At 39.6% G+C, this 13,889-nt stretch overlaps 1 protein-coding gene across 1 annotated transcript in view; it reads left to right on the top strand.

Annotated features, from left to right (window-relative positions):
* The window catches only part of CPT1B (carnitine palmitoyltransferase 1B), a 51,785-nt gene that overhangs the window by 13,924 nt on the left and 23,972 nt on the right, over nucleotides 1-13,889 (top strand). Inside the window, exons 5-11 of the mRNA XM_066592232.1 lie at nucleotides 791-892; nucleotides 5,291-5,428; nucleotides 5,791-5,868; nucleotides 8,225-8,332; nucleotides 8,531-8,615; nucleotides 12,511-12,706; nucleotides 13,344-13,529. Of these exons, the coding sequence (XP_066448329.1) occupies nucleotides 791-892; nucleotides 5,291-5,428; nucleotides 5,791-5,868; nucleotides 8,225-8,332; nucleotides 8,531-8,615; nucleotides 12,511-12,706; nucleotides 13,344-13,529 (893 nt within the window). The remainder of the gene's footprint in view (nucleotides 1-790; nucleotides 893-5,290; nucleotides 5,429-5,790; nucleotides 5,869-8,224; nucleotides 8,333-8,530; nucleotides 8,616-12,510; nucleotides 12,707-13,343; nucleotides 13,530-13,889) is intronic.

The raw sequence follows: 13,889 nt of genomic DNA on the forward strand, positions 1-13,889 counted from the left end.
AGCATGATCATATTCACTATCATTGGTGGTGATTGGTAGCACATCATTTGTAATCTTAATATCACAAGTCTTCAAATCGGTGGCCTTAGGTCCAATGTCCACGTGGAAAATAGAATGACCAAAACTGCACGGGTCTCCCGTGCATGCGATCTACGCCCTTAGGGAATCATTGGGCACCCGCAAATATTTAAATACCTGTGGATGTCAGTTCTTCCCTGGCGCGAGGATCGCATGCGCAGGAAAACACCCACAACATTCTCCATTGTGTAAGGTTTTCCCGCACGGATGGCTTCTACGGCTTCTATTGAAGCCAATGGAAGCCATTCGGATCCACGGCACAAACGCAGCTATCACTGTGTCCGTGCCACGGAACCGTGGGGAAGCAGGAGTTAAAAAAAAAAGAAAGATGGCATGGCGCATGCGCTCGGCACACCGCCAGCATCCCGAGTGCATCTACCGGGCAGAAAAAAGAAGATCTGGCCTGCATGGAGGACAGCCCCCACAGCGTCCGGATAGGTGAGTGTACTGTATTTTTTGGCTTCATGTCTGCGGGCCGAGTGGAATCCGCTGCAGGATTCTGCACGGGGAAACTGTGCGGGTCTGTGGACATGAGGCCTTAGTTTTCATTGTAATATAAGGCAAAATAGGATCAAAAAGAATGGAGGTGATTAAGAAATTACTGAAATATTTTTTTTATTTTTTGTGCCTTTTCTATGTTTAATGTTCCTTTGATCCTCTTCTAACAAGGCGTTTTTTTGTTCTTGCTTTAAACTGTTACTCTCTACCATAGGGCTGCATGACGGTCATGGCTCGTAGACAGCCAATGCTCTACAGTTTTCAGATGTCTCTCCCGAGGTTGCCTGTACCACGTTTAGAGGACACTATAGACCGGGTATGGAGGCTGTGCATGAATTCTCAATACACTTGCCTACAGTACTGTGTTAAACTATTTGTGAGCTCTGTGAGAAACTAGACATGAGCTCTAAACTTACTGTGAGTTTTACTGAAGAGGAAGAACTTTTATATGCTTTATGAGCACCTAATATTTATATTAATGTGCCCTCCAAAAGTTTGGAAACACCCCATAAAAATAGAAAATCGGAAAGAAATGGTCAAAAATATGAATGCTTTGGGATGTACGTGTTTATTGAACTAAAAAAAAACTAAACAAAAACAATCTTCCACCTAAGGGTGAATGCCCACGGACGGATTTCTATTGTGTTTCCTGCTTCAGAAATCCGCTTGTGAATTCCACAGCTATTAGATTCTCTTGAACCTAATAGCTTTCTGCCTACCAATCCTCACATGAGGAATTCTACTGCGGATTTCCGCAGTGGGAAGTAGATTGCGGCATGTTCTATTTGCCGCGGATTTACGTTTTGGGAGATCTCCATTAATATAGCATTAACGGAGACCGCAGAATTTTTCACAGGCACTTTTTTGTTTATAATGGCATTACTCCCACTGCGTAAATCTGTGGGCATGAGCCTGAACTCTTGAAATCTGGCTGTAATTTCACATTTTGGACTCTTTTAAGTATCTACCTATATGACAGCCTTGCATACTATCGACAAGCAGTGAATTAGCTTTTAAGTTTTGTGGTCGAGATATGATTTTACTCTTGATGGAGAACCTCTCAGAGATGTGTTTGACTAATGATTTGCTGTTTTTAAAACATGGGACGTTTCCAAACCTCTGGAGGGTGCTGTGAAAAAGTATTGCTTCTCATCAGATTTCTTCATTTTTTGCTAATTTGTCACATGTAAAGGTTGCAGATCATCCAACTAATTTTAATTTAAGATAAATCCAACACAAAATGCAACTTCTAAATGATCATTTCATTTATTGAAGATGAAGATTTATTTAAAAGCTATACGACCCACATGAAAAAGTAATTGCCTCTCTAAACCTAGTAACTACTTATTTTCTCTCCCCCCATCACAGCCGTAAGAACTGCAATCAAATGTTTGCAATAAGGCTTTTACATAACTGTTGGGGAATTTTAGTCCATTCTTCCCTGCAGAATTGTCTTAATTCCCAGCTACTTTGAAAGTTTTCCAGTATGAACTGCCTTTATAAGGTCTTAGCACAGCATCTTAATAGGATCCAAGTCACGATTTTGACTTGGTCATTCTAAAACCTTAATTTTGTTTCTTATGAGCTATTCAGAGATGGACTTGATTGCATACTTTGAATCATTGTTCTGCTACATAACTCAACTACGCTTAAACTTTGGGTCACAAATTGAAAGGTAGACGTTCTTCTTCAGGATTTTCTGATGGAGAGAAGAATTTATGGTTCCATCAACTGTGACAAGTCATCCAAGTCTTGCAGAAGCAAAGCAGCCACCACTATGTTTGATTGTTGATGTTTTTATTGTGCAATACAATGTTAGCTTTATGCTTGGTGTAACAGGACCCATAGCATGCAAAATTCCACTTTGACTTCTCAATCCACAAAACATCCAAAAAGTCTTTGGATCATGGTCATGTACATACTCTCCCAGCACATGATATGGATGCGACTGCAAGGCAGTTAATCTATTTCACTCATTCAATGCACTCATCTTCTACTCAGGATACAAATTGGACGTAGATCATACCCCAACACAGTCTACAAACTTCTGATAAAGCGAGAAGACCTGAAAACATGTACACACTCTGCTTTCCAACAGTCAAAGGGTTAACATTATTAAAGGTTATGAGATTCAGAGCCACAAGAATTAAGCTTATTAAAGTTTTCAGCTTTAATACAAAAAGATGTAGTGCTTAAAAAAACAGAACAAAATTAAGTGACCTACAAATACAAGCAAACAGCTATCAAATAAAATGGAGACAAACACAGAAGACCTAAAACTTACAGCAAGTTCTAAAAGTCTTTGCTTCCTCGAGGCAGGGATGAAGAATTAAACATATTTCAGCGTTGGATGGCCCCTTAAAGCATGAGCCTATTTGTATTGTCCGACACTTGTTTTATAGTTCCAGTCCCTGATTCAGGTGGCAGAACTGCTCATTTTGTTCATAAAGCTAATCCCTAGTTTAGGATTGGACAGTGAGCTAATAAGTGTAAAATACATGAAATGTTCAACAATCCATGTTCCTGCACTTCCTCTCCCTATCAGGTGACAGGGAATGCTTAATTTTGATAGACAAATGTCCAGCTGTGTTTGCTTTTGAAACTTGTCCAATCAGACTTTAGGTGACAAATATGAGATTTCTCGAAGGGATGATAGCAATTTTCCTGCAACGGTGAACCATCCTGCACTGAGGGTTCTTAGCCAGTTCAAAAAGCCTACAGGATAAACCAAGTTAACCCTGTGGACACCACATACAATATATACAAGTGTATGCAGTCCTATTACATTTTCATTACGTTCCTCAACATGTCTTTTTAGCAAAAGCAAGACAAGTCTTTGTATTATTTTTGGTCAGCATTGGTTTTTGCCTTGCATCTCTCCATGGATGCTAGTTGTGCCCAATGTCTTTCTTATTGTGCAACCGTGTACATTAACTATAACTGACGCAAGTGAGCCTTGCAGTTCTTTTGGCATTTGTCTGGGCTCTCATGTGACTTCTTAAATGAGTAGTTGATGCGCTTTTGGTGAAATTTGGATAGACTGGCCAGTCCTGGGAAGGTTCACCACTATAAAGGTAAAGTCACCTGGTGCAAGCACCGAGTCATGACTGACTCTTTGGGTGATATTTTCTCGGCAGACTGTTTTTTTGGGGTGGTTTGCCATTGCCTTTCCCAGTCATCTTTCACTACTATACTAAGTTTTATCTATTTGCATATAATTGCTCTCACTGTGATTTGCTGAAGTCCCAGATCCTTAAGGCCCATTTAGACGATGCTTGACACTCGTCCCCGCACATACTTGCTCCCGTGCTGCTGCATGAGAGCTAGTATCCCTAGCACACAGTGGGGAGGCTAAAGGAGATTTCTCTCCTCGACTTCCCCGCCCCTCTCCATTCACTTAACATAGCGACTGTTCAGTACTGAACGGCTGCTATTTACACTGAATGCTCATTGGTCACCTCATTGTCCATCGTTTATGCTGCATAAACGATGGACAATGAGCTGAACAATGATCGTTCAGTGTAAATAGCAACCGTTCAGTACTGAACGGCCGCTATGTTAAGTGAATGGAGAGGGGTGGGGGAGCGTGAGGAGAGAAATACGGGAGCTAGTATGTGCGGGGATGAGTGTCGGACATCGTTTGTCCGATAATCGTCCCGTCTAAATGGGCCTTTATTAATGTATTTGCAACCCTTTCCAGACTGGTAGATTTCAATTACTTTCTTTTGCATCTGTATTTGAATCTTTTTAGGACATAGCATCATGTGCAGCTTTTTGAGACCTTCTAGCTGCTTCACCTTACCAGACATGTTCTATTTAAGCGACGTTTAGCTTTGACAGGACTGGCAGTAATCATGACAGGGTTTGCTTAGTAAAAATTGAACCAAACCATTAAAGGGGTTGTCCCGCGGCAGCAAGTGGGGGTATACACTTCTGTATGGCCATATTAATGCACTTTGTAATGTACATTGTGCATTAATTATGAGCCATACAGAAGTTATCAAAAGTTTTATACTTACCTGCTCCGTTGCTGGCGTCCTCGTCTCCATGGTGTCGACTAATTTTCGGCCTCTAATGGCCAAATTAGCCGCGCTTGCGCAGTCCGGGTCTTTTGCTGTCTTCAATGGGGCCGCTCGTGCAGAATGCCAGCTCCGTGTAGCTCCGCCCCGTCACGTGCCGATTCCAGCCAATCAGGAGGCTGGAATCGGCAATGGACCGCACAGAAGCCCTGCGGTCCACAGAGAGAGAGGATCCCGGCGGCCATCTTCAGCAGGTGAGTATGAAGACGCCGGACCGCCGGGATTCGGGTAAGTACTACCCGCTTTGTTTTTTTAACCCCTGCATCGGGGTTGTCTCGCGCCGAACAGGGGGGGGGGGGGTTAAAAAAAAACAAAAAACCGTTTCGGCGCGGGACAACCCCTTTAAGTAATTTGGATAAGAGGTTGAATTCATAGCTAAAGGGGCAATTACTTTTTTCACATAGAGCTAGATAGGACTAGCAAGTATTTTTCTTTTCAAAAATTTAGTTATTATTTAAAAACAGAATTTTGTATTTTTATTTTGGTTTTTTTTGTCTAATAATAAAAGGGGTTTAAGATCTAAAACATTTAAGTGTGACAAATATGCAAAAATAGAAAACATTGGGAAGGGGACAAATACCGTACTTTATGTATATATATATTGACTACTACTATCTATTCCTATTTCATTGCAGTACTTGCAATCAGTAGAATCATTACTAGATGAAGAAAAATTCAGTCGCATGAAGGAACTTTCAGAAGACTTCCAAAAAAACTTAGGACGCAAACTACAGAAATACCTCCATCTCAAGTCTTGGTGGGCAACAAATTATGTAGGTGCAGTACAGTATGTGAACGGTTACTAGTATTGACTGATAATGGTGTCTTGTGGAATACTACCTCATGATATTTAGAAATGTAGAAGCATAGGCCTACAGTACTGTATGTACCTTGGTAGGATTTCAGTTGTTTGAAATTAGGCACTGTCGTATTAAACTGTGTGCACTAGCTTTTCTGTTCTACTAGTGGAATTTAAACTAGGGGTCTACTCTAGACAAACTCATCCCATGTCCCCCTTCAGGTATATTGGAATGATTGCAAGAGGGCTTTGGCCTATATAAGCAAAGGCAGAGAGCCATATCCAGCTTGACTCCCTGTATCATATGTGATACCTTGCATTTCTTACTTTCTGTAGGTCAGTGACTGGTGGGAAGAGTATATTTATCTTCGTGGCCGAGGACCAATAATGGTGAACAGCAACTACTATGCAATGGTAAGTCCCTATAGATACTACAGTATGCGTTATACTTCACATTTAACCTTACCAAGCTGGCTAGAAGCATTTCCTTGTAAAATCAAAATACATGCAGCAAGTTCCATTCCATGAATATTACTACTGGTATTTTTTTGTTCATTAGCTGGCTTTATTTTCAGCTTTGATCTAGACAAAAAGGAAGTCCTGCTTATTGTTAAATGAACACACCAGCCTGCTGGAGCTGGAATGTTAGTACCTGGATAGGTTGTGCAACCAGCACAACCCGGAGGAGTGGTCGTAGCTAGTGGCAGCCTCCTCAGGTGAATCGGTACATAGACTTCTACGCAGTAGGTGAGGGAGAAAAAGAAGACTAGGATACACAGTGCTATGTCTTATTTTCAGCTTGGCACTTTATCACAATACATTGAGGTCTCTAGTTCGGATGACCAACCTGAAACTAATATCATATCCTAATAATGTACAGTATAATGTATAATAACCTTTTATGTCACACTAGTTCTCAATATCAGTTCTTCCTTAGTGCCACAAGAGTGGACTTGGCTTCGGGAAACTGCATTTTTTATTCTTTTTTTGCCCAACCCTGGGGGAGCATGGGGTCAAGGCAGCAACTTCTCTATATGATGTCTATATTTAGAAGCCAAAGATCCAGACAGGAAGATATTTTGTCTGTCTGGAAGTCCCTTGATGAACCTGTTATTGATAGGATATAAGGGTCAGGACTTTGCAGTTTAGTGCCAGGGCCTGATCGTGCAGGGTTGCTGAATGTCAGTACATTTTTTTTCAACTTATATAAGAAAAAAAAGTGCCTGTGATTATTTTTCATTTGGAAGAGTTTGGACATGGTATTGCAATAAGGAAAAAAGGAGTTTTGCGGCCCTGTTATTGAGTCACAGAGACAGTTTGGTTCATAGTTTGAAGAATTTGCTAGATAGAATTTCTATTATTGATATTTTAAACTTTTTTTCCTTACTAATTAAATGTTACATTTTGACAATAGCCTTTATTCTGTGAGAACATGATGTACATTGCGTAATAAACAGGTCTTAAAATCACTAATACAGTATTTCCCTACACATAAAAGTCAGAAATAGCTGCTGGACACTATAAGGGAGCTTTCATACTCAGCAGTTCTTGTGGCAGTTTTTCATGCCATATTTGAGCCCTTCATTGCTTAACTCTTATTTTGTATCCACTTCCATACTTATCTAAAAAAGAGTATCAAAAACTTAGACTGGAATCAAACGCAGGTTTTTGGTACCATTTTTTGAACCAAGTGCAGAAGTGGTTTCAAAAGTTATGGGAAATATAAATGAAGGACTTATTCTTCTCTTTCCTGCTAGATCCACTTCCGGCTTTGGCTCTGCATCCAAAACTGTGTGGCATTTTTGAAAAAAATATTCTGTATGAAACCATCGTAAATCACTTTCTATGTAACAAACAAGAACTTCTTAAGGGTTTTGTGCAGTACACAAAAATAACTTTCAGCTGCTCGCAATTGGTGCTCAGAGGAACAGCTCATCCTTGCATTCGTAAAAAGGATATAGGACATTTGGCACCACAATGTACTGTAAAGAGGCATTAGTAGACCACCAATCATTGCATGCACTGCCATAACACAGGTGTTTTAGCTAGGAAATACCCCTGAAAACTGTCCATATTCTGCACATGTGCCACAGATTGGCCCTGACTGTCACATTGTATGTTGAATGTAGTTTCTAGTTACCATGGTGCAGGAATGATAATTGCATGTTATAAATATTGTAACCTGAGGCCATTGTAACTTGTTGAACTTTAAAGAGAACCTGTCAGCTCCCTTCTGCTAACTTGGCTGAGGGCAGAACAGTATAGTGACTTTGATTTCAGCAGTCTGTCACTTATATTGATGTGTGCAATAGTTTTTATTTAAAACTTACATTGGTAAGAGTGCAGTGTGTGGCCAAAGAGGATTCCCCTGGTAGTCACTGATATTTATGTATTCACTCGTCCTCCCCTCCCTCCAGTCACTAATTGACAAGTTTTTCTGCATTACTGTGCACAGGGAGTTGACCTGTTAATCAGTGGCTGGAGAGAGGAATAGAACAGGGGGCACTTGAATACATGAATCTCAATGAATGCCATCAGACTTCTCTCCGGCTGCACTGTTTTAAATGTACGTTTTAGTTAAAATGACTACAGGCATCAATATAAGTGACAAACTGCTAAATTCAGAGTGTCTGTCACTATACTGTGATGCCGTCAGTTAGGGCAACATAAGGGACCTGATAGGTTCCCTTTACATTTTTGATTTCATTTATGTTCTGTACGCAGTTAGTTTATATGTTGATATGTGCTGATATTTCTGTCTATAAAATAGGATTTCATAACTGTGAATCCAACTACAATCCAAGCAGCACGGGCTGGAAATGCCATCCATGCCATGCTTATGTACCGCAGAAAACTGGAAAGAGGTCTCATACCACCAGTAAGTGAAGCCATAATGAAGCTATCACAATGTGTTATGCTAATTTAATGCAGCTAGAAATACTAGACTGAAGCTACACACGGGTGGGAAAGTGAGATGGCCATACAATATTTCAAAATACACAAGATGAAAAGATCATTTTTGATGCAGTTCTGGCATGTAATTTTGTTAACAGTTACAATCCACTTTTGTCACCAGGTCATGGCTCTTGGCATTGTCCCCATGTGCTCATATCAGATGGAGAGAATGTTTAATACTACAAGGATTCCAGGAGTGGAGACTGGTGGGTACACACATGGGAAAGCATTAAGACACCAGGGGAGTAGCTAAAGGCTCATGGGCCTGGGTGCAAAAGTTTATCTTGGGGCCCTTCAGCTTCTCTTAACCCCTTAACGCAGAGGTGTAACTTGAAGCTTCTGGTCCCCAATGCAAAACCTGCAACAGCGCCCCCAACTATAATACTTTATTCATAGCACTGGTCTCCCTATATGGAGAAGAGAGGCCTTATGGGCCCCCAAAGGATCCTAGGCCCGGGAGCAACCGCATCACTTATAGTTATGCCAGTGCTAAACACAAATCCTATTCATTTTGGTGAAGACAAAAATTAACTGTGTGGATGTGGTTCTCTACTTTTCTAGCCCAGATAGGATAGGCTTTTTAAATTGGGAAATTAAAAAAAAAATCTGATAACTATTTATCTTACTTTTTTAAAATGCCATTTAAATACCAATACAAAATGTGCCTAACAGACAGCGTAAGGAAAATACTGGGTAATGTGCTGGTTCCTAACAGAATACAGAGCTCTGTCTTCTCTTTAGGAATATTTCCACACAGGTTTTCGTAGATGTTTTTCATACAGTTTTTTTAAAACCAAAACCATAAGTTGATTCAAGACATATGGAAAATATAAGGGAAGGGCTTTTACTTCTACATCCTACTGGATCAACTTCTGGTTTTAGCCCCAAAATTTTCAGTGGCATAAAACCAAAGTATGTGTCATAGTACCTTTGACTCTTTGGCACTCCACAATGTATATGTACATACTAGGTGCACAGAGTTTGCATAGAGTGGGACCAGGAGCTGAGCCCAGTCCATACACAGCTGTTGTAAGCTATCTTTGACAGCTGATATCTGTCTGCAACAGCTGTAATCAGCATTAATGCTGAATGCAGCTGTTAGCCCTTTAAATGCCTTCAGGGGTCCCAAACGTCCCCCCCATGATGAGATCACAAAGTGCCTTCTAAGTGTTATAGTGGCTTTGGGACTTCTGAAGGTCCCCAGGGTTTCCATGTATAGTGGTGTTAGAAAGCTTGTGAACCCTTCAGAATTTTCCATATTTCTGCTTATATTTGACCTAAAATGACATTGGATGTTCACATAAGTCTTAACAAAATAAAGAGAACCAAATCAAACAATTGAGTCAAAAATATTAGACTTGGTCATTTATTTTTTATTAAGGAAAATGATCCATGTCTGTGAGGGGCAAAAGTATGTGAAACTTTGCTTTGGGTGTTTAGTGTGATCCCCTTGTGCAGCAAAAACTATATCTAAACATTTCTGGTAATTATTGACTAGTCCTACACATTAGCTTGGAGGAATTTTAATCCATTCTCCTGTACAAAACTGTTTTCATTCTGTAGTGTTGATGAGTTTCCTCAACTTCTTACTTCAGGTCCTTCCACAACATTTCTATAGGATTAAGGTCAGGACTTTGACTTGGCCTTTCCAAAGCATTAACTTTAGTCTTCATTAACCATAATTTTGTAGAATGTGTACTTTGGGTTGTTGTCTTGCTGCATTACCCACCTTCTCCTGAGATTCAGCTCATGGACAAATGTTCTGAAATTTTCCTTTGGAATTGGCAGGTATAATTCAGAATTCATTGTTCTATCAAATATGGCAAACCATCCTGGCCTAGATGCAGCACAACAGGCCCAAACCGTGATAGTACCACCACAGTGTTTACTAGATGGTACAAGGATTTTATTTTGTAATGCAGTGCTTTTCTTTCTCCAAACATAACTCTTCTCATTTAAGCCAAAATACTCAACCAAAACATTATTCCGATAGACTTCTGGCTTGTCCAGGTGATCTTTAGCAAACTGCAGACAAGCAGCAATGTTCATTTTTAAGAGCAGTGCCTTTCTACTTGCAATTCTGTCATGCACACCATTGTTGTTCAGGGTACTCCTAATGGCGGGCTCATGAATATTAACATAGTTGCTTAGAGGTTACCTTGAGTTCCATTGTGACCTCGCACACTATTATATGTCTTGCTCTTGGCTTGATCCTTGATGGTTGACCACTCCTGGAGAGAGTAATAATGGTCTTAAATTTCCTTCATTTGTACACAATCTGTCTGACTGTGGATTGGTGAAGTCCAAACTCTTCAGCGATGGTTTTGTAATGTTTTCCAGCCTGATGAGCATCAACAACTCTTCTTCTGGAGTCTTCAGAAATCTCCTATGTTCGTGCCATGATTCACTTCCACAAAAGTGTAGTGAAGATCAGACTTTGATTGATCCCTGTTCTTTAAAACAGTTTACCCGCTCACAACTGATTTTCATCCCATTGACTAAAAAATATTCTGTGTGAAACCACTGAAAATCACTTTCTAAGTAGTGAACAAGACCTTCTTCAGGGTTCTGTGCAGTATGCAAAAATAACTTTGATCTGCTCTCAACTGGTGTCCAGAGGAGCAGCTCATCCTTGCATATGTAAAGAGCAGTACAGGACATGTGGCACCACAGTGTATTATAGAGAGGCACTACTATACCACCAATCATTGCTACCATATTGTTGTATTCTTGCAGCTAATCCCATGTGCCACAGTACAGTAAGCTTGTAAATGAAAGAAAAGATCAATAGTTCTTTAAATAATTGTTTAACCAAAATTTTTTTTTTCTGAAACAGACATAATCAAGGTTGTCACTCTGCAAACACCAGCAGTAGTCTGCCATCATGGTCCTGTTCTACATGCCTTGATATCTGTGTTCCATGCTGTTTTCTGGTGGAAACGTTCTATTTGCTCTTCACTCAGAGCTCCAAATTTTGGGGAAAGGTAGTTTAGATGATTGCAGAGGAAATGCATCTCAACACTTATGTTTGCTCCCAGTAAAAACCTGACTCTAATTTCATCTTCAAATTATCTGCTAATCCTAATGGTTCACAATTTTTACCACTCATTTGTTTGATATAGTTCTTTTCATCTACTCTTAGTATTTCTCTAAAAATTTGCTGTAGTTTTAGGCCAAATATAAGCAGAAATATCGAAAATCCTGAAGAGTTCACAAACTTTCAAGCTCCACTGTATCTCTGCCTACTAACCTGTTGTAATAGAAGGCTGGCAGAAATACCATATACTGCAGTACTTCAGTATTGCAATATATGGTATAAACAATCAAATGATTGCAAGTTCAAGTTCCCTATTGGGGCTGAAAAAAAAGTAAAAATAAGCTTTTTATTATTGTAATAATTAAAAAAAAAGATATTAAAAGTTTAACTCCCCCTACTTATCCTATACCATTAAAAAAAAAATCAAACCAAAAGAAACCTAAACGTATTTGGTATCGCCGGGCCCATTAAAGTCTGATCTATCAAAATAATGGTAAATATTGTAAAAAAAAACAAAAAACACTAGAATTGTGCTTTTTTGGTCAGCCAGTCCTGAACCAAAAATTTAATAAAAAACGATCAAAAGGTCTAATGTATTTCAAAATTGTACCAATGACACAACTCCATTGAGTTATGGCATTCAAAAGACGACAATAGAAAATTAATTTTTTAGAAATATTTTTTATTTTTTTTTAAAGTAGTGCAAAAAACAAATAAATTTGTTGTCGTCATAATTGTACTGAGCCACCGCATATTGTTATCATGTCATTTTTATTGCAGTGTGTACATCATAAAAACAAGACCACACCGAAGATTGCAAAATAGCTTTTTTGCCTTTTCACACCACTTAGAAGTTTTTAAAAGTTTTTCAATATAGTATATAGTACATTAAATTGTATTATCAAGCCATCAGACAGTTATGTTAACCGTAAAATAGAAGAGTTATGTTTTTTTTAAGTGGGGAGGAGAAATCAAAAATGAAAAAATAAGAGCCTCATCCTTCAAGGGTAAAAATGTTAAAATAGAATAAAAACCATCAACATCACATGCGTGTTTCTCCACAGACCATCTCCAACACCTAGTTGAGAGTCGCCATGTGTGCGTCTATCACAAAGGCCGCTACTACCGGCTGTGTCTGTATGATGACAGAACACTGCTTAGCCCACGACAGTTGCAGACACAAATTCAGTGCATCCTTGATGACCCAAGTCCACCACAACCGGGTGAGGAGAAGCTGGCTGCACTCACAGCAGGGGAACGGTGAGTACATAATAGTAGGCGAATCCAACAGTAGAAAGTATTGCGCTATTCAGAATATTCAAGCATAGTTTGTTTTCTTTATGTGATGCCATTATAAGTCAGATCATCAGTGTAGTGTTATTCTTACACTGCCATGCAGAAAAGTTATGAACAGTTCAGGTGTGAAATGTGCCTACAGTGTTGTTACTACTGTGAAACATAATGTGTTGCTGAAGACAATAGTACATGAGTTTGAGAGTAATACGGTACCGTGCTAGTACAGGGAGAACACTATTTAAAGGGCCTTTAGGTTGTGTTTTTGTTTAGCCCCAGAAACACATCAATTCCATAGATTCAGCATATGGATCCTTAGGCCTCCTTCACACAGGGCGTTTTATACAGCGTTTAGTGCTGCCTTTTCAGCCCAGCGCTAAACGCTGTACAACACTCCCATTCATTTCAATGGGGCTACTCACACAGGGCTGAAAACGCAGCGCCTCCCAACGCTGCGCTTTGACAGCGATGCATGTATTTTTTTTTAAATCTTGCTATAAAAATCTTACATGAATACTATGTAGTCAAATAAAATACTGCAGTGTACATATATCTATAATACACATACTCATTCTTCACTTTGCAACCACTCTTCTTTCTTTAGAGTTCCTTGGGCTCGGGCTCGGGCTCAGTTCTTCACTAATGGTGTAAATCGGGTCTCTTTAAGTAGCATTGAACGTGGTGTCTTCTTTGTCTGTCTGGATACTGAAGAAGGTGGTTATCAGGAGAGTGACAAAAACTCCCTGAGTGTATATTCGAAGTCTCTGTTGCATGGAAATTGCTACAACAGGTAACTTCTATTCTTTGTATTTTGTGTATTCATGGATTGCTTCCTTTAGGTATAATGAAAACAAAGGTTTGGTACGGTGTTAGCCAGTAGAGTCAAATGTGATTGTTCTCAGTAAGAGAAACCAAGTAATCTTGTAGATATGATACCTTTTAATGGCTAACAAAAATACATGATGTTATGCTGTGTGTTGGGGATTTGTATCCTGTCCGTGGTCAGTTCAGGTGAGCAGGTCTTGCAGCCTCTTTACATTACAGGGATAAGTTCCTTTTTGTGTACTCCTGATTATAAAGTTTCTCAAATTTGGAGGTTGCTTGTAAAACAAGGGGAGGGTCTGGGAATATGGTTTTCAGACGGTTCGCA

Source organism: Eleutherodactylus coqui, chromosome 2 (genome assembly GCF_035609145.1).
Source record: "Eleutherodactylus coqui strain aEleCoq1 chromosome 2, aEleCoq1.hap1, whole genome shotgun sequence".
Lineage (NCBI taxonomy): Eukaryota > Metazoa > Chordata > Amphibia > Anura > Eleutherodactylidae > Eleutherodactylus > Eleutherodactylus coqui.